This window comes from Ptychodera flava, chromosome 2, assembly GCF_041260155.1.
Source record: "Ptychodera flava strain L36383 chromosome 2, AS_Pfla_20210202, whole genome shotgun sequence".
NCBI classification, from domain to species: Eukaryota; Metazoa; Hemichordata; class Enteropneusta; family Ptychoderidae; genus Ptychodera; species Ptychodera flava.
The window spans coordinates 19,328,672-19,348,291 of record NC_091929.1 but is presented as its reverse complement, the minus strand read 5'-3'; the positions used below and the strand labels follow the sequence as shown (position 1 = coordinate 19,348,291).

General features: G+C 38.1%; 2 protein-coding genes across 2 annotated transcripts; both read left to right on the top strand.

Moving 5' to 3' along the window:
- The first annotated feature begins 1,230 nt into the window (after positions 1–1,230).
- Positions 1,231–11,998, top strand: LOC139116239 (transmembrane protein 183-like). The gene is made up of 6 exons (XM_070678827.1): positions 1,231–1,435; positions 4,115–4,207; positions 5,056–5,217; positions 7,834–8,029; positions 8,330–9,333; positions 9,552–11,998. Exons 1-5 carry the CDS (start codon positions 1,366–1,368, stop codon positions 8,898–8,900), a joined length of 1,092 nt encoding a protein of 363 aa, XP_070534928.1. The 5' UTR covers positions 1,231–1,365; the 3' UTR covers positions 8,901–9,333; positions 9,552–11,998.
- A 1,579-nt stretch (positions 11,999–13,577) lies between these two features.
- On the top strand, positions 13,578–19,192 carry LOC139116229 (small acidic protein-like). The gene is made up of 4 exons (XM_070678814.1): positions 13,578–13,741; positions 17,296–17,382; positions 17,652–17,709; positions 18,586–19,192. Exons 1-4 carry the CDS (start codon positions 13,688–13,690, stop codon positions 18,888–18,890), a joined length of 504 nt encoding a protein of 167 aa, XP_070534915.1. The 5' UTR covers positions 13,578–13,687; the 3' UTR covers positions 18,891–19,192.
- Positions 19,193–19,620: the final 428 nt, after the last annotated feature.

The following is a 19,620-nucleotide window of genomic DNA, read 5'->3' as shown; positions in this document are numbered from 1 at the left end:
TTTGCTGTAGTCCAAGAAGTGATCTCAGTGTGTATGAGGCTAGGAGAAATGTGGATAGGCTTACACATTGTGTATTGATGCTAATACTTTTGTGTCCCATTCATTCTGATATGTATAATCAAAGATTTCACAGTGGTGGCTGGCAGAAAAGGCAAAAAAACAAATTAACATTTATTGTTTCGTGTCATCTGAAAACATGCGCATCATGACTATTTTAAAATTAAAGTTTGTTAAAAAAATTTGAAATATGCATGCTCTGTCAATTTTGAAAAATACTGCTGACAAAATGTGAATTTTGACTTGCACAGGGTTGTCTGCATTTTAATATGAACAATGGATTGTGAATGGAATGAGCAGAATAAAATGTGAATTCATGTTTTGGATAAGGTGTTTTGTCCAAGAAATGTTCTAAAATATTCCTCAGCATTTTGCTTTCAGTGGCAGCTACTTGGTTTTATGATAACCATATTAGAAAAAAAAGAGAAATTAAAAACAAGTTGGCTTTCACCAATTTCAATTCCTAATGTTTAAAACTTTCACCGTGAGTCTGCAAATATTCAGCATCATCAAATGAAAATGTATGCTGAACGTGTGCATGTACATGTACATCTCACTTTCCAGAAATATCTGGATATCTGCAAATGATGTACCATTAAACTTCAAGATATATATCACTTTGCCAATTATCTGCTCCTCTGATTTTCTGTTCACCATTTCTAACTGACATCTTTGCTTGTCTTTGTGTGCATCATATGTATCAGTGAGACATAACGAAAAAAGTATTCATATTTAGTAATTAACTTTTCTTTAGAAATTTACAACCAGATATGTTTATTGCTAGCCTTTCCAAAGTGTGCCACTTGCAGTCCCTGCAAATCATTCTTTTTATAGTCACATAACCCTGAAATTATTTGTTATATCATCGATTAATGTCCACTAGGCCTTACAGTTCCTGCAACTTGTTAGACTAGATATGTCTATAATGTACCGTATAAGCATGCATGTATATATTAGGGGGGGGCATGGAAAAAAAACAGGAAAGATGAGGGGGGGGCATAGATTTTTTCTATAATTTACTAGGGGGGCCATGGAAAAAATCACCGAGAAAATAGAAAATCCTCCACCCTCCCCTGGAAGTAAATTCTGAATCGTCCCTTACGTTTATACTACAAGGACAAATTTTGCTGTTGGACGGACGCCTGCGCAGATCGCTGTTTTGGAATGTGACCTTTCAAATTGACCCCAGTCAATATGGCGGCGGATGTAAAAGTATTGCAGAAGATATTCCGTGTGTTTTACTTTGATCTCCTTCGGTAAAATGGCAAGTCCTAGCACCGATCTTCCAACGACAGAGTTGAGAGGAAAATGCCTAAGAGGTCTAGGAAAGGAAGAGGAAAAGGGAGTCGGAATAAGTTAGCAATCACCGATCAAACCGGTAGGTGTACCATTTACTACAGGCTGTAGCCGCGCCGTCAACTCGACTGTAACTTGTCTGTACTCGTAAACCCATTCAGACCGAGAAAGCTCTGCGAAAACTAGATATCAGACATATGAATGAAGGGAAATGTATGAGCAATAACTAAAGTATCTTTTCAAACTGTAATTTAAGAACCTGATCACGTGTTTCCTGAACATAAGAACACCAGTGATATTATATATATGCGGCATTCTGCTAAATCATCACACCATGAATGAGACTGTGTTGCATGCCGGTTAAATGAGATTGCACAATCGTTTTTACGCAGAGCACAGTTTGGAAAGGGAAGAGACTGTACGCAGGGCTACCTTGTGGCGTTTACCTCAAATTTTCTCAGAGTACATGGTATTTCGCAATAGTTAAAACACGGTCCGGACCGTGGTTGAAGCAGTAAGCGTCGTGATTTCTGTCAGTTCACAACCATTCACGTCTGAGAAGCCCTGTGCCATGGTAGGTTTTGATTTTGTAAAGACTATAGTATTTGTTGTTGTAGCTGTTGGTCACTAAATATACTTGGACTTGTGCACATTTCACGCTCGGAGAGTCCCCAATGTACAGCAAGGAACCGGAAGGCACCTTCCCCAAAAAGGGGATTCTCTCCCAATCGGGAGACTTTCTAGCTCTGCATGGCAGGGCTGTGTTACCGTCGTTTATACGGCCTCCCACCGTATACGGCCTCCCACCGTGGGAGGCCGTATAACGCCGGTAACACACAGCCCTGCCATGCAGAGCTAGAGATTTCCTAGAAATGTTACATGTATTTAGATACAACTACTTGATGAAAGTTATTCTCAAAATTACAGAAATCTCCCGATCGGGAGACTTTTTCCAGAATGTGTAACAGTTTCAAAATGTTAATGAATGAATTCCGGGACATGACTTCGACGTTAAAAAGTACAAATGGAGTTGATCCACACTGCAGAAATACATTTTTCATATAAAGTGACAATTTGCTGTATTCCTTTTCTGCAGAGGGTATCACTAGTATTATCGAATAAATGTGAAAATATACAAAGAAAGCAATGGTGAACTTAATTGTAAACCCACCCCTCAAATAGGATCAGAAACATACTAGTACACTTTTCTAAATGTGCAAATGTCTATTAAATTGCGCAGAACTACTCTATCAAAAAAAGTCTTTGAAATGGGAGAAATTCTCCTGATCAAGAGGTCAATTTTTCTCTCAATCGGGAGATTGTCTCCTGATGTACTGAGCAACCAATGCTTTGCAATTCACAGCTGTGTGCGGAGATACGGTTTGTTTTACTTTTGATGATTTGCTCAATATTCTGGCTGAACGTAATTTACATAGGGCTGAGAGATACAAAAGACATGTTGATTCTGACAAGTTTTGAACACATCTAAAAAGTTACTGATTTTTAGTCCCCACGGACACCGTCCGGGGGGACTTATAGGTTTGGTCATGTCCGTCCGTGCGTGCGTGCGTGCGTCCGTCTGTGCGTCCGTCCGTTCACGCAGATATCTCAGATACGCCTGGAGCGATTTCATTCAAACTTGGTACATAGATTACTTCATATGTCATACATATGCACGTCGATTTGTTTTTTGATACGATCCAATATGGCCGCCAGGCGGCCATTTTATTACAATTTTTTCATGTACAGAGCCATAACTCAGGCATACCTAAACCGATTTTATTCAAATTTGGTACAAGGACATTGACCAATGTCATAGATATGCACGTCAATTTGGTTTGTGATACGATCCAATATGGCCGCCAGGCGGCCATTTTGTTATGATTTTTTCATGTACAGAGCCATAACTCAGACATGTTTCAACCGATTTTATTCAAAGTTGGTACAAGGACATTGACCAATGTCATAGACATGCACGTCAATTTGGTTTGTGATACGATCCAATATGACAGCCAGGCGTCAATTTTGTTACGATTTTTTCATGTACAGAGCCATAACTCAGGCATATCTCAACTGATTTTATTCAAAGTTGGTACAAGGACATCGACCTATGTAATATATATGCACATTGATTTGTTTTGTGAAACGATCCAATATGGTCGCTGTGTGGCCATTTTGTTACGTTTTTTTCATATACAGAACCATAATCAGACATGTATCAAGCAAATTTATTCAAAGTTGGTACAAGGAGATTGACTTGTGTCATACATATGCACGTCAATTTGTTTTGTGACACAATCCAATATGGCTGCCTTGTGGCCATTTTGTTACGATTTTTTCATGTACAGAGCCATAACTCAGGCATATCTCAACCGATTTTATTCAAAGTTGGTACAAGGACATTAACCTATGTCATACATATGTAAGTAAATTTGTTTCATGATATGATCCAATATGGCTGCATGGCAGCCATTTGTTACAATTTTTCATGTCCATAGCCAAACTAGGCACATCTCAACCGATTTTATTCACCGATTTTATTCAAACTTAATAAAAGGACATCACAGACCAAATTCATGAAGAGGACTCTATCCTCTCTGAGGACTTGTAATCAAAGTACCCATTAACAAGTGGGGACTGTGTCATCTACGATGACTTGTTTTTTAAAGTCAGTGGTTAGAGTCATAGAGCCTTGAAAATTGGGGCAACTTACTGCCACAAGACATATTTTAAATCAGTTTGCATTCTTGTCTCTTTGTAGATGTCACAGTGAATGATTTTGCCAATGCTGATGGTAGCCAGCTAAAAAGTGGTAGGCAGTCCAAGGCATCAACCAATGCAATGATTAAGGAAGGTAAGAATGTTAAAAGAAATCTTCATGAAGGAGATTACAAAGTAAAGATGTGTACACAAAGTAAAGATGTGTACACACAAATCACCACTTCAAGAAAGGTCACAGGGTCATTCATGCCATCATAGGCAAGAAATCACCACAAACGCAAGCAGGGCTTCCTTCGATTTCATTGCTCTTCAATCACACAGCAGTCTTGAGAAGTTTTACTCATGATATAAATGCTTCATATGTTTTATAAGAGTTGCAATTCGATATACTGAATAGCACTTCTTCATCAACTAATGTTATCACAATAGGGGCCTTGCGGTTACAGGTTTGTTGCCATATACAGCCGCATCATGTGTATGACATGCAATGTTGATGAACATAATGCATATGTTATTGTAGGATGCTTTTTGCGTCTGTTGTCAACCTGATCCAAACTTATAAAAATGCTCGGTTTCTGGCGCTGAATTTCCGACGTTCAATCTCTCATATGTCCGTTTTCTGCATTTGGGGCTTAGAGTGACGAAAATACCCAAGCAGGACACAAAGACAAGTGATGCATGTTGTCCCTAAAATGTGCGGAACGTCCCTCAAAATAAATGGTAGTGGGACACAGATTCCCCTGTTTTAAAATTCCTGGCTGCAATGCTGCTATTATTCATGTTTCAAAAACATATGTAGCGTTTGTGACCCTCATTATGCTATTTTAAAAATCTATATATGCTGTTACCTGATACCAATGATTTGACATATTAAGGAGAACCCTAGCTTTAAATTAACTTAGGTTTAAATCCTGATTTTAATAAACACTGCACATAAAAATAATTTAAATTGTATAAAAACAAATTTATGAAACATTTCAGTGAGAAGTCTATGTGGACCTGCCTCAGAAGAAAAGATCAACTTATCTTCAGAAGATGACCTGGCTTGGTATGATAAAGATTTTTCATGTGATGAAGATGATCTGATGATGGATGATGATGAAAATGATGCTGGTGTAGAAAAAAAGAGTTCACCAAAGACAGGTATGAATTATTTACCCATTTTACCACAGTGGTATGACCCAAACCCATTGTTATTAATGGCAAATGTGGACCTGTTGACAGGGAATTGGGTTGAACTGGTTAAACCTCAGTAGTGGTTTTGCTTTGCAGTTTTGCCGTTTTCAAATATCCTATTTTTAGTTCCAATATCAGCAACTTTGAGCTTTTCAAAAAAATAGGTGGTTGCTCATCAGAATTGGTTGTACGTCATTGTTTGTCAATTTTTTACAGTCCAAAGTTTGATTGATAGTTTGGTAATGAGATGCCCATGGTTGACTTCATTCAAATTTGTTCACATTGTGGTGAAATCTTCAATTTTGTCTTTTAAGGGATATTTCTGTCAACTTTTATCAGGAATCTTCTTCAAAATGGCTTGCCAAGTTTGATATTTGGCATCAGGTCTTTCGAGATGATCTAATGTTAATTTATTCAAATTATAGTAAACTTTGCAAATCTTTATTTTAAGGCCGGTTTTGCCATGTTCAGTAAAAAATCTGAAATTTTCTTCATCAGAAATGATGTGGAGACAGCTTTGATATTTGATATGCAGTTATGGAGAGATGGCTTTGATATGTTGGATGGGAGTCTCCATGAATGGTCTAATCTAAATTTGTTCAAATCTTGGTGAAATTTTTAACATATGAATAGTGGTATTGGTAAAAGTCTCCTGTAAATGTTTGACATAAACAGAAAGTTCAGGGCATGAGATTTGAGGCGAGCGATCGCTCCGCTCGCCTAGCGCTCGCGCAAATCAAAATCCACGCGAACGATTTTCCGCTCGCGTGGCAACTTGGACAGGACTGCGACATGTTCACAGGATGAATGCACTGCAAAAAAACTGGCGTCTGAGCACGTGTTCATCATCGGAATGACAGGCTACAGCCTGCAGACTTCAGCTTCTTTTTTGTAAAAATTAATTAAATTGTAGCGAACATATGAACAAGAGAAACAAAGGCCATGCGTACGTGTGCCCATACCGTGTCTTCTATTTCTAAGCTTTGCTATACATGTATATGCATTCGCGTTCCGAAAACACACAGTCCCTACAAGGGATTAGCCGTGGCCGTGGCTAGTAAAACTCATCAAATTGTGTTGCTTTATATGCGATGTCTGTACAGAGTACGCAACCACGACTATATTGAACGTAAGCCTGGCATCTGTCCGGAGTGGGCCGCTCCCATATATCATACAGGCAATTCATTCAACACGAATTTTGCGATCCTCCCTCATTTGTTCGTACTCATTTTCTTGAAAAGTGTTTGGCTGACTGCATAATTAGGAAGAACCGTATTCTCGATGAATTAAGAGCACAGAGATTTCGACAAGAATTGAATATGCAGTTTGGAGAAATATTTGAAGATGTTAATGCACGATCGCCGCTCTCATATGCGTACTATGAAAACCTCCTCGGAAATACGGCGCGCAGTTTCTCCGCCGAAAACAGCCGATTTTGAATCCAAAACTTGCACTGATCTTCGTTTTTGAGCACACCCACCCCGCCTAGGTATACGATGTGCTCAGCCACGCTTATAAACTTACGCAAAGCCTACTTTTCTCTCTCTATGCGAGGGAAGCGTTCGTATTCGCAGCCATTGTTAATCTCATTCAACCATGAGCACTCGGGCGAAAACCAGCCTTGCAAACAAAAGAGCATTGTGATATCGAACTTCAAAAGTAGATGTTCTGAGAGGAGTGCAACAAGAGAAAATTGTGAACAGTGTTCTCGCTAAGGCTTATTTGCGCGCCAATTGCGCAGTGTCTCCGACTGCTCTCGCAGTGAAATTTCATGTTTTGCGCAACTTTAGTCTCAGTCACTTCGATCGGTAGTTTTGGAAACGATAACTCGGAGCGAAATGTGCGATCTCGGCGTAGATTTTACTTCCGTGTTTCGGGTTTAGCGCCCGTTGGTGGCGCAGTTGCCACCAACGTTCATTGTACGTTGTGACGTACCTCAGCAAATTAGCATATACATGAACGGACCCAGCTGTGAGACAATAATCCGACGTATCTCAAGTTGCGCACCCTCTTGAAACTCAGAGGGAACACTGATTGTGAAGTATGTAAAACTTCTGAAGAGATAAAAAGAAAAAATTATTTTGTCAACAGAAAATGGTCATTGTAGATTGTAATTAGCTAAGAGGTATAAATAATGTTAATTACAGAGTGCTACATCGATAGTGTTATATCATAGCACAGTAAGTTGTCTGTATGTTGTGACTTGTCCAGTGATCAGGACTGTATTGCTGATACTGGTTCTTACTATAATAATACTTACCTTAAGTTCCTATAACAAACAAATATAACAAAAAACAAAAAATCAGAAAAAAACTAAAAATAGATATTCTCAAGTAGAATGCACAAGACACAATTAACGATTTCATAATTCATTTTATTTGCTTCACTCTCTCTATGCATTTCAGGGGAGTAGTTTTATCACTCTCGTAACACTCCCGCAGATAATTTTAGGAGAGTGATATTCAGCTCACCAGCACTTTTTAAATCTCATGCCCTGAAAGTTTGCAAGAAACCCCAAGTATTTCTGTCATGGTTGGACCATCATCTTTGCGAATAATTTTGCAAATGACATTTTCTCTACAGTCAAAAGAAAACAGAAGAAAGTCGTCAACAGAGAAGATCTTGTACCTAATGATGATGGCAAAGAATACCCGATAGATGTGTGGTGTCTTCTGTCAAACTTCATAGACCCAGAGGATGTTGGACACTTTGCTGGGATAAATCGCGCTACCTTCCATGTGACAAACACAATGCAGTTCTGGTTGAAACTCTATCACAGGTACTGTAGAATTTGCGTGCATTTTATATTGTTGCTTCTTTGAAGGTGTCATTTGGGCAGTATCTATGGTATTTAAATATTCAAGTCTTTGTTAAAATGCAACATATAGTACATGTTATACATCACTGCTTTAACCTGTTCACCCCCAGTTCACTGTAGACAGGTCCACACTCACCATTGATAACAATACTGTTGGGTCAAACCATTGTGGTGAAAGGGTTAAACCAACTTGACCCAAGGGTGACAATGAATTTGGCAAGATAATGATCAGTGTTTCTTGTTTGTTTCTATACTATACAGGTACTATCGGGCAGATTGCCAGCTCCCTGCATGTTTGCAACCCAACGCCATTGACAGAACTCTGAGACTGCGGGCCAGTGTGATACGAGCCCTGTTCATCATGTACAAACCTTTTCAAAGCAGAATACGGAGTTCTCTGCCCATGGAATCAATAACTCCGCACTGTCTGGTGAATGCACAGTGTCTTTACACATGGATTAAGCAACGGGCAAGTGGACCATGGAACTTCTTTTTCAAATTCCGCATGCCGGATTCAGAGCACCGACTGAAGAGAAACTGCATTATTCCATATGAGGATGACATCTGGAACAATCCGGAACACTCTTGTTGCGTTCTTAGCGTTTCCTGCCTGAACTTCATCCGTATTCCTGTTGTCATGGGAATGATCTTGACAAACGTTTACCTCAACGTCAGTAGAGACATGAAACATTTCAATTTGAAGTTGGTCTTTCACACAGCCAGAGAGAAAGGTCATTACCATAGCAACAGCGGTGTTGTGGTGACCCTTGACCCTATAACGAATGCAAGAATCTTACACTGGTGGCACCCTCACTACCCTGGAAATGAGTGAAATCTTGATCTGTCTGTGGTAGTTAATGAGTCAAAATGGAAAAATTCTATCACTTCAACGCAGGAACTATTTCATACCAGATCATTCTTCTTACATCAACACCTGAGGCAGTTCTAATATTTTCTGAATGTACTTTCATAACAGATGCCAAATGGCTCATCTGCATTCAATATTAGCTCTTATCCTGCCAGGCGGAATCACTTCCCCATCTGCCAAGGAGAACTGTTGAGACGAAAGCTAGAATATTTTCACTTCCTTGGCCCAGTATGATTCAACATTTTTATCTCAGTAAAAATGATGTGTACAGTGTCTCTGTTTTCAAGGGCCTTTGAATGTTAAAGTCTTTGTTAAAATGCAACATATGGGACCTATTATGTCTCACTGGTTATAACCAACTTGACCTGATGGTGACATATGAGCTTGCAGGATAAGGGTTAACCCTTTGAGCGCCAAAGTCAATTTTTGTCTCCTTTACAAAATATACTCCAGTTAATTTTTTCAGATTTTTGTCAAAATTTTGATAACAAACTGTAGCCAATGAAATGTGATGTCCAGTTGGTCCAAAATTATCAAAAAATTACAGAAAAATTAATAAAAATTTGTAAAAATGTTGCACTAAAATTTTGGTGGGAACAATTACAGCACTCAAAGGGTTAAGGATTGCTCAAGATTTGCAAATCCATATGGCTGGCAACCTCTTTTGCATCCAAGTCTCAAAAAATTTCACCGCAAGTAAAAAGTATCAAAGTCAAATGAGCTAGCCTGCAGAACAAATTCATTTTCTCCTTTGAATTGCCAGTTCTCCATTTCTGTAATTACGTAATATTTTGACTGAGTACCACCGGTAATCCTGTTGTTAGAAGAAAGCGAACTTCGCAAGAAAGTCTGTCAGATAGGTATGCGTCTGCAGCTACTATATTTTTCATCTGTCAGAATCATTAATTTATATCTGAAACTTCCGTGAAAATCAATGTTATTGAAAAATTGCTTGAACAGTGTACATGGTAATTTTCACATTTGTATATATTGCTGTGGTCACATGATTACCTCCCAGGACATCATTGTGCAAGGTCACAAGTCTGTGACTGGTACAGTTGTGACTCCATTGAAGTACAGCTGACCTTAATTTTGTCTGTGATCAGTCTAGTCTGTTCTGTTTCTTTGTTAGACCAACCTGTCTATTTCTGCATCAGGTGCGTGAAATTTTAAACCAATGAGATGATAATATCTGATGCAAGTCGGTCACATAGTGACTTTTTATAATACCTGAAATCCCTGTCTGTAGATGTATACCAGTGCAATTTTTTGCTGGCATACTATGAACAAGAGTCACATTTTCATGCTTGATGACATTTTGATGACTGCTTGCAGTTTTAATTTTGTACAAGACAGATGCTACATTTCTGGATTCTGTTGGGTTTTTTTTGTGAAATTGTAACCACCTGACGGATGTTCCAGCTTGTCAGCTATTGAACTGAAATCGGGACAGAGTTGGCGACATACACAAAAATATCAGTGCAGTTTTTATTTTCTGATTGAGACCAAACACAAAGGTTCACAAAATTACATTATACTGATAATTTATTCGTTCAGATCACAGTATTTAGAATGTTACAAAAGGCCATTTATCAAATGGAGACGTATGCTATGGGGCCTAGACTATCAGCGCCCTCAATGGTGTAGCAGAGAGAGGCACACAGGCTTTTGGCTGCAAACCATTTCTACACAAATTTTTAAATTATCAAAGACATGGCAACACTACATAGCCAATGAGCCGCTGTAAGATAGTCTTTTTGAACCTCAACTTTCAGTTTATGCTTTAACTTCAATAAGTTGTATACAGAAATGAGACGAAATGGACATCCTAGTATACAAGGAGGTTTATATGAAAGTGTAGAAATGTAATGCAGAAAAAATTGGGCAACATTTATGTACTGCCAAGTGCACCTTACTCTCATACCTGATTTTATTTTAATCTAATCAATAACTTTATCTAAGGTACACATCTGTGAAACATTGTAATTATTGTAATTATTGAGAAACACTTGTTAAAAATATGGTTATTGTGCAATAGTACACGAAGAGAGATTCACTGAAATATAGTACAATGACAAATTTGAAATCAGCTTTAATGTTTTGGTACACATGATTGAAGAATCAGTTACGTACTTAAGTACCCGTCAATGGAGTGTCGTCGGTGCTTTTGTAAAAGGTGATAAGTTTATACCAGTAATTGTTACCGTGGTTCCTCAGTGTATCAACCCAACGATAGTCACATTAGGGGACAAACGTTATCATCGTTCCACAATCATGTACCTATATTCCCCAACCCTGCGAAAATCAATTTATCATGATGAAGTCCATTGTCAAGGTTTATGATTTAACAAGAGCAGATAGGGTTTTTAAGTAATCATCTTAGCAATTATATGTCATAGTCTAAAGGGAAGAGTAAATCCATTGGTACCAGGTCCCAAATAACAAAATTTTGTCGCTCAGACAACAGAATTGGCCATTTCACCGATGCAACAGACATTTGAATACTAATGCACTTGTATAGTGGTGAATGTATTTAGGTGTAGTACATCAAACTGTTGAATGCTGGAGTACGGTGTGTGGATTTACTATGGCTTGAGTCAGTTGATGCTTGTCTGGGTTCCAAAAACTACTGTATTTACCCGTTCATAAACAGAAGGCTGTTGGATCAAAGGACGAGTTTGCGCCATTGAACATCATGCCGTATGTTAAATTCCCACTGAAACAAAACATTTACACATGGTTACATTCAGGAATAAAATATCTCACCTGTGATTCGCCAAAAACTTTTGGTTTGCAACTGGGTGGCATTGTGATAAAAAATTTCACCTTGAATATTGTAGCATATCAGTATTGTAATGTAAAATGGAACTTTTTAAACTTTCAATTTTATTCAAGAGAATGTTTTTTTTTTTCATTTAAACGTTGCTGAAAAGCAAGAATGAGAGTTTTCTTTGTCAAGAAAGAATCATTTTATTGAAAAGAAAATCTCTTATTTCTCTTTTCAAAAATAATGTGTTAGTATTTAAGAATGCATTAAAATAAAAATATTGTGTAAACACTTATTGATTGGCAGCTTCAGAGCGTGAGATTTGAACGCAACCTTCTATGGGAATTTGTCAGATGTATTGAGAGGCGACAGCAAGAGAATACCGCATAAATATAGATGTCGCCGTACTCTACACCTGATTTTAATCAGATTGGTTAGTTTATGTGCTTATTTTTTTGTTTATTTGTTTGTTGTAATTTTATTTCTTCTCTTTTTTTTTGTACTTTGTTTCTGTTGGACTATTTGTCTTTTCAATTGTCCCTGAAGGCAGATGATGTCTTGAAAATGTCTTTTCCTGAAAGGCCAGCTGCAGTAGCTTTAACTCCTGATGATTTTTAAATTGTTTTGGTTTTTAATTTCAACTACAGTCTCTTTACGCCCCAAAGCATGTTCAAATAAACAGTATTCAACTTGCCAGCTCCGCCTGTGAGTGTGTTAACTCACAACTAGTCCCTCCACAGGTTGCAGTTAACTGCATCAGTTTTGTTGACAGAGAAATTCTCCATTCTTGCCCAGAATTCAAATGTGTTAAAATAACGGTGCATTTTGTTAGTACAGATGTTGTGTTGACAAGCCAAGTAGACAATTCAGCATGTATAGGGGAGTATTGCATAAACATGCAATTGACACATAAAAAATAGATAAAAAAATCAAATATACGTTATCACTTGATAAAAATTCAAATTTCCATAACATGTTGTTACCTTTGCAATGCCAAAACACCTCTTTTTCAAGAAAGTGGCCAGATTTACATGTCATTATTCTCCTGAAGAGTGTTGTGTCCAAATATCCCCTCACCTGCTTTACCAGTCTGCTCTTTTCAATGCTTTTGTCGTTGGGGGCGCACTTCATCAGAACAGAATTTTGCCACACAGGTGTGTACTCAAGTACAAGGCCATGATTGTGACTTTGATGTTCAACAAAGATCTGTACACAAATATAAAACATAAAAACCCGGTACTCATAACTCTGTCAATAACTATATGGAGCTTTAGTGGAAAAGGTTTTTCACAGAATAGCACCTTCAAGGTTACAGTCTGTCAAGTTAACGATACATGATCAATGACTCTAAAATTCTCCTCAAAAATGGTTTATTTTAAATTTTTCCTACACCTTCACTCTGAATATCACGCATTGTTTAAACCATGTGAATAAAAAGTGCACCAGCTTGTTAACTTTATTTTGCATATGTCAAGTTTTGCAACAAACAAATATGACCACAGACATATGGATAAAATTGCAGAGCAAGCCTGGCCTCCCTTGTAGACAATTGAAGAGGACTGGCAAGTTGATCAATAAACTAGAATTTAATTATTATTGCAGGCAAGTTATTAACTTGGGAATATGAAATCCACAGAGGGATGGTCAAAAATGCAAAAATATCTTCACAGTAAATTACTGCTATTAAAAAAGATACTTCACAGCTGTGCTGACTAAAAAAAATCATCTCAGTTGCCTGACCTGACAAAGAGTGTAAATATTTAAAAAAACTATATGCATGCCCATCAACATCCAATAAAATCGACCACCCCAAACAAGATATTCCTTCCGGAGGGTCCATCTGAATTTTGACCGGGCTGGGGAGTCTTTTTATCAAGTTGAAAGGTCATGTTCTCCACATCGTCTGGTGAGGACAGTGCAGCGTGTACCAGCAGAAAACCCTTTCCGCTTTGCACACGATTGGCATCTTCACGAAAAACGTAAGATGAGTTCGGAAGAGGGCAATCGCGGGGAAAAACGCCCAGCGCCCGAAACGACGGTAAGTAGGTCACCACAATATCATTGTGTTGATTAAATACCGTGGCTTTGCGAACAATGTACTGAAGTAGTGCATGTGCACTGTGAATACACAATATTGGTGATGTGTACATATTGACAACTCTTTCGTTTCCTGTTGCTTTTGACCAGAAGATCTAGATACCCAGTGTTCCAAAATGTGAAGTTGCTCTAGCGAGTTGGTGATTTCTTGACAGCGCAGATTATCAATTCACTTTGTGCAAGGCCAGGCAAGCTTTCAGTTCACCATAGGTTACATAGCCATAGAAGGTAGAGGGATTCCCCCCTCTACTGTCTATGATAGCCTCTTTTGGACCGCTTTCTGGATATCTCTAGCACAGGCGCACGTCTTGCACTATGCTCTGTACATCCGAATATACAGAGTATTAACAGCCAAAGTGCAAGACGTGCGCCGGTAACCTCTTAAACCTCTACAATACAGGCTGTACCTTGACTGGTTCTGGTCAAAACACAGCATTGATTGTAAAGTTTTAGGAGTCACACAGATTGAAAATCCTTGCCTCACTATGCTGTCATGGTGCTATCAATCAACCTGGTTTATATGGTAACCATCATTAGACCTAAGGAGAAATTCCGCCAGTCCTTGCTATAATCATGGAGGTACTACCTCCATGCTATAATCATGCTCTCACAATAACAGTTTTAATACCCTTACCTCACTCACAGTCCCCAAATCACGATAGAGGGACAATGCCTCACCCATGAACCTACAGCATATCATGCCTTAAACCATTGAAAGGTACCTGATCTCCTGACCCAAAACCATGGAGGTAGGAAGAGAGTCCTACCTCCATGCCAAAACCTACCACAGTGAGCTCACAGTAGTTGCCTTGTGTCAAACAAACTTGACTGTTGTCAAGTTGACCCCTAGACCATTGCAGATCTATGCTTTTACCTTTCAATATCAATAGATTTTCGATGTCTGGTTTCAATTCCCTTGAATAGATCATGGTGTGGAGGTATAGCCACTACTACCTCCATGATCATGGTAATACTAAACACCTATTGCCTGGTCATGAGGGCTATAGTGCCCGTCTATTACCCCGAGGGACCGTTTGTTACCAGAAACACATTGCTATTCACCGAGGTCGTAGGCCGAGGGGTATATAGCAATTTGTTTCTGGTAACACACGGCCACGAGGGGCTATAGACGAGCGCTATAGCCCGAATAAAGACCAGGCTATAGGTGTTTTATAACACACCACATGCTCATGTTGTATTGTTATATAGTTTTTAATGTGTTTTGATATTTTGCACCGCAACAATCCATTGTGACAAGTTTACTGGGCGATGTTTCCACAGCGGTTTCAGTTGTACGTTGTACCACTTTCTTTCAAAAAATATTCTAAGCATACCTAGCGACATCCTTAGTTGTACTTAAAATCTTTTCCGTCGATGAGCTGTTCAAGTTCCTACGCTGTTAGAATGTTGGAAAATGTTGGAAAATCTCTTTCAGAGAATGTGTCGTCACCTATCCCGGACGCACATCACGTTCTAGTCACCCGCCATTGTTGCAAAGCTGCAGACGACACTACGGTCACGTGACCTGGCACTTTTCCAAATTTGGTCAGAACTATTTCCCTAGGGAAATAGCTTTTCAAAAAATACCCTCTGACGTCACTTTTGTCGATCCGGTGGGGACTAGACGTATCTATTTTCTCGTCACGTGACGTATTCTGGCGAATCGCGACACGGAATGAGCATGTGGTGTGTTATAAATGTAGTTAATAACTCAATGGGTGAATGTCATGCAGTCATGACTACTCGGTACAATAGTAAAATTGTGTGCATAATGATCAATGCAAATATTACATATTATAGACCAAACATGAACTGAGGGCAGATGACCATTTGCCCGGTGTCAAGAGTTTAGTCTCCCGCCTCAAGGTTACATTATAAGTCCTTGGCTGGGCTAGTATCATATTTTTATTACATGCCTCTCTTACATTGTTTTCACTCCCAATGTTTGGGTTTGTTTGAAATTAAATGATAGTCATATGCTTTATATCTATGTGAGATGAAAATCAGTCGTAAACTAGAATGATTCTCATGATTGAACAGTGTATTGATAGTTATTTATTTATTTATTTATTTATTTATTTATTTACTGGCTGGGAAGAATGCCCAATTACAGTTCCAACAAAAGACAAAGAAACTAACAAAGAGCACAACAAAGAAACAAAGGCAGTAACAACACAGTTAAAAAAAATCATTGGTAAAAATACTGATCTAAAAAGAATAAACATTATTAAATAAAAATCTACGATATTGCCCATCGTTGCAATTAAAAATATCAAAAGTCTCATCGTTTAAAATACTATTCATAACACTATATATTAAAATCACTGTTATGTGGTTTTTGGATTTTTTATGCATAATTTCTGCAAACTGGATTTCCTATGTAAAACATGTAACTTTTTCACTTTTAAAGCCAGAAGTTGTCAATTGAAAACAGTTTTGATTAAATTTACTTTCAGTCTAACGATGACCTTTTGTCCTGCTACGTCATCAACAAGTTACCATTGAATCCTGTGGGATGTGTAGCATTTAATATGATCATTGATGCATGTACTAAAACTGACCTAATACGAAGTCACAGTAGTCTATATGACAATTGCAAATGTAGCAGCCAAATGCAATCAGACAGCAGGACAGATATTCATCAGAGGATAGCAATGCTGTCACATCAGGAACATTAATAAGACACAGACATATGATAATTGATATCTTACCGTAGGGGAGAAGTTGGTCGTGTAGTTGAATTTGTCTTACCTGAGTTCCAGTCAACTACTGGGGGGGGGGGGGGGGGGGGGGGGAGGTGGGGGGGTATAATCCTTGGTGTGTAGTTGAGTGGAGTCACCATACAGTCCACATAAGTCAGGGTAATGGCTTGAGTTGGGTCCAGTTTACTTAGGGTGGGTTTAATGTCCATTGACAGAGGTTTACAATTTTGGTGACTTTGATTTGAGTTCCATCGATTAAAATTCTGATCTAGTTGACTAAGGTTTATGGTCCATCAAGCAGGGTTTGGGATCCAGTTTGCGTTCCTCTTTCAAGTTTGTGAAATGTTCTAGTCACTCTTGGAAGTTCCAGAGTAAGCCGAAGTCTTCCAAGGGGAACATGTTTGAGCCAGTCATGTCAAATTTGCATAAAAAGGCAGTACATTCTGCTTGTATTTCATAACATTTCCTAATGTACATGCATATATTTAAATATGTTTTATTATGAAGTTTACTTGAAAATTTGCCATCTAGAGGTCAGAATCTACAAATACTGGTTGAAATTTTGAACCTCTTATATTTCAATAACAAGACAGACCACAGAGTAAGATCATTTGTTTTCTTTGAATATGGATAGAATATTATTCCTGCAGGCCACTACCTTTGTTTGAAGTCATTAATCCAAATTTTTACTGCTCCATAGGTTAGGTTAGAAGTAACTAATTGAACATACTTTTGTCTCAAATAATTTTAACTTTTCCAGGGCTGACATTCTTGTGTATTATTTACTTATAAGGTCCATTCAGCCAACAGCTGGGAAACTGCGGATCTTGGCGATGATCAAAGAAAACAAAAATTCTTGAGGTTGATGGGTGCTGGCAAGGTGAGTGGAAAAGATGATACAAATATTTGTAAAACCAAATTTCCTAAAAAATTGGTAATCTTGGTCACTCTTTGTCAACTTTGTAGTTATGTGAATGCAGTTCAATAGAAACCATTTATGCAGTTTGGAACAAATTCCAATGTGTGAATTTCAACGAGCACAACAATACTGCTATTTACTCTGTAAGATACAGTTATTTTGTACAAAGAATTTCAATATCCTTGATTCAGTGTCATCGCTTTGTAATCATTGTCAACTTTCCTCCACAGAAAGAGCATCATGGGAAACTTCACATAGGTGACCATAATCCAGTTCACAAAAGAACAGGTAAAACATTTCTGCTGTATTTTCATCAGGATATCAATACACTCATATATTACTAGCCTTTTGATCAGAATTTTCTGAACTCATGCATGGGCGGAGAAATAGTGTGTATTTGTATCTTCAAACTGTGATTAACTCGCAGACTACCATGAGTGCCAGAAATATCCGGTGCTGACATGAGTTTCTACATCCCTTGAGATCCGGAAAATTCCTGTTAGATCCAATACTTGTCACACAGTATGTTTGGGTACTGGAATTTTAATTTTACTCCATTGTGGTTTGGGTAAATCACCACATCTTATGTATGAGTCAATAGGTCAAAGTCAGATACATGGTACAATTCATGAGGACATTTATATGGTACTTCACAGAGACAAAAACATGCTCAAGGAAACTTGACAGAATTATTTCAAAATTTAATGCAAATTTAGAGTTTAGAATGCAAACTTTAAAACATGTATATTTTTTGATGAGATTATTAAATTTCCTATAATATTTTGTAAAATTCAAACTGGCCACTATTCTCTACTGACAAAAGTTCTGATTTTCACAGGAAGTTAAACTATGAAAACTTCTTCTTCTTTTGTAATTCCTGTAACTCAGAACGAAATGCTTACAGTAGAATTTTGACTGAATCACCCAGCCTTCATCAGCTGTTGTGTCATTGTAAATGGTACAATGACGTAGACTGGTCCACTGACCACATTTGCTCTGAGTTATAGGAATTACAATAAAAGAATATGATTCCAGAGCGAGGAAACAATATTTTCAGTTGTGAAAACTTAGCATCTCTACTTTCTGAAAATAAAAAATCATTTCTGAAATATCTCTGTCAGGTGTAGTTTCTATGACAGAGTTTATGTCTGTGTGTCTTTGCAGGTGACGAGGAAAAGAAGATTCAGACAAATTTGGAAATGCAATACCAACATTCACTGTCTGATAAACTCACCGGCAGAACAAGGAGACATGTCGGATTGGGATTTGCCGAGGAAGAACCGCCGGAAAAGAAAGATGACAAGGATGAGAAGAAGACAGAGGATAAAAAAGATGAGGAGGACAAACAGAAAGATGTGAAAAATGTTGATGAAAAGACTGAACAGAAAGAGGCAAAACACAAAGAGGACACAGAAGAGACAAAAAAATCAAAAGAGAAAGATGAAGAGGAGAGTTCAGAGACAAAATGATGAACTGGTTTTAAATGATTTCATGTGTATCAACATTTCCAGAATGAGAGAGACAATTCTAGCAAGATTTCTCGTAGTTTAGTGATTTATTTGTTTATAAAGTGGCTACAGACAATTTTAGTAAGATTTTCATGTGTCAGTTGACAGGCTTCCCATCATGCCAGTGGTTCGTGGGATTCACAACCACTATCGAAATCTACAATTTGGACAAAATCTTTCAACAAAATTGTATTTGCAGATCCTTTGTCTTATGTTTGCCAAAATCACTTTGAAGCAAATAAAATTTTCCATATGCTATGAAATTTTGTACTCTGTAGTCTTGGAATTTTTGTCAGCCATTCACAAGATAGGATATTTTTGTGACAACAGTGTATCCTACAAAAACAAGCAAAACTCAAACCAGGATACATAATATTGCTTCAGTAGTGTTGGCTGATTTGTGCTTGCTAGCTTCAAGGGAGGTTTTGTCTCTGTCACAAGATCTTCAGGATTTGCCATGACTGGAGGTGAGTTACTGTGGAATGCAGAACAAACATACATCCGTTCTTCTGCATTGTGGATTCATGTAGTCATCATTCTGATACAACTGTCATTATGAGGATGGCTCACTCATTTTGTAGGTTTAAGTTTCAGAGACTTTGCTGACACTTAAAGTGTGCCCTATGTTACCAAAGTGGGGACCATTACAATTGTGGAGGAGGTGGTGGGCATTTGGAGGGGATTGTTTAAG

Excerpts from the sequence above, each read along its gene's own strand:
- LOC139116239 (XM_070678827.1), top strand. The coding sequence starts at position 1,366 with ATGCCTAAGAGGTCTAGGAAAGGAAGAGGAAAAGGGAGTCGGAATAAG. Across the intron at positions 4,208-5,055 it reads CAATGCAATGATTAAGGAAG|TGAGAAGTCTATGTGGACCT; the intron begins GTAAGAATGTTA and ends GAAACATTTCAG. Across the intron at positions 8,030-8,329 it reads TGGTTGAAACTCTATCACAG|GTACTATCGGGCAGATTGCC; the intron begins GTACTGTAGAAT and ends TATACTATACAG.
- LOC139116229 (XM_070678814.1), top strand. The coding sequence starts at position 13,688 with ATGAGTTCGGAAGAGGGCAATCGCGGGGAAAAACGCCCAGCGCCCGAA. Across the intron at positions 13,742-17,295 it reads GCCCAGCGCCCGAAACGACG|GTCCATTCAGCCAACAGCTG; the intron begins GTAAGTAGGTCA and ends TTTACTTATAAG. Across the intron at positions 17,710-18,585 it reads TCCAGTTCACAAAAGAACAG|GTGACGAGGAAAAGAAGATT; the intron begins GTAAAACATTTC and ends GTGTCTTTGCAG.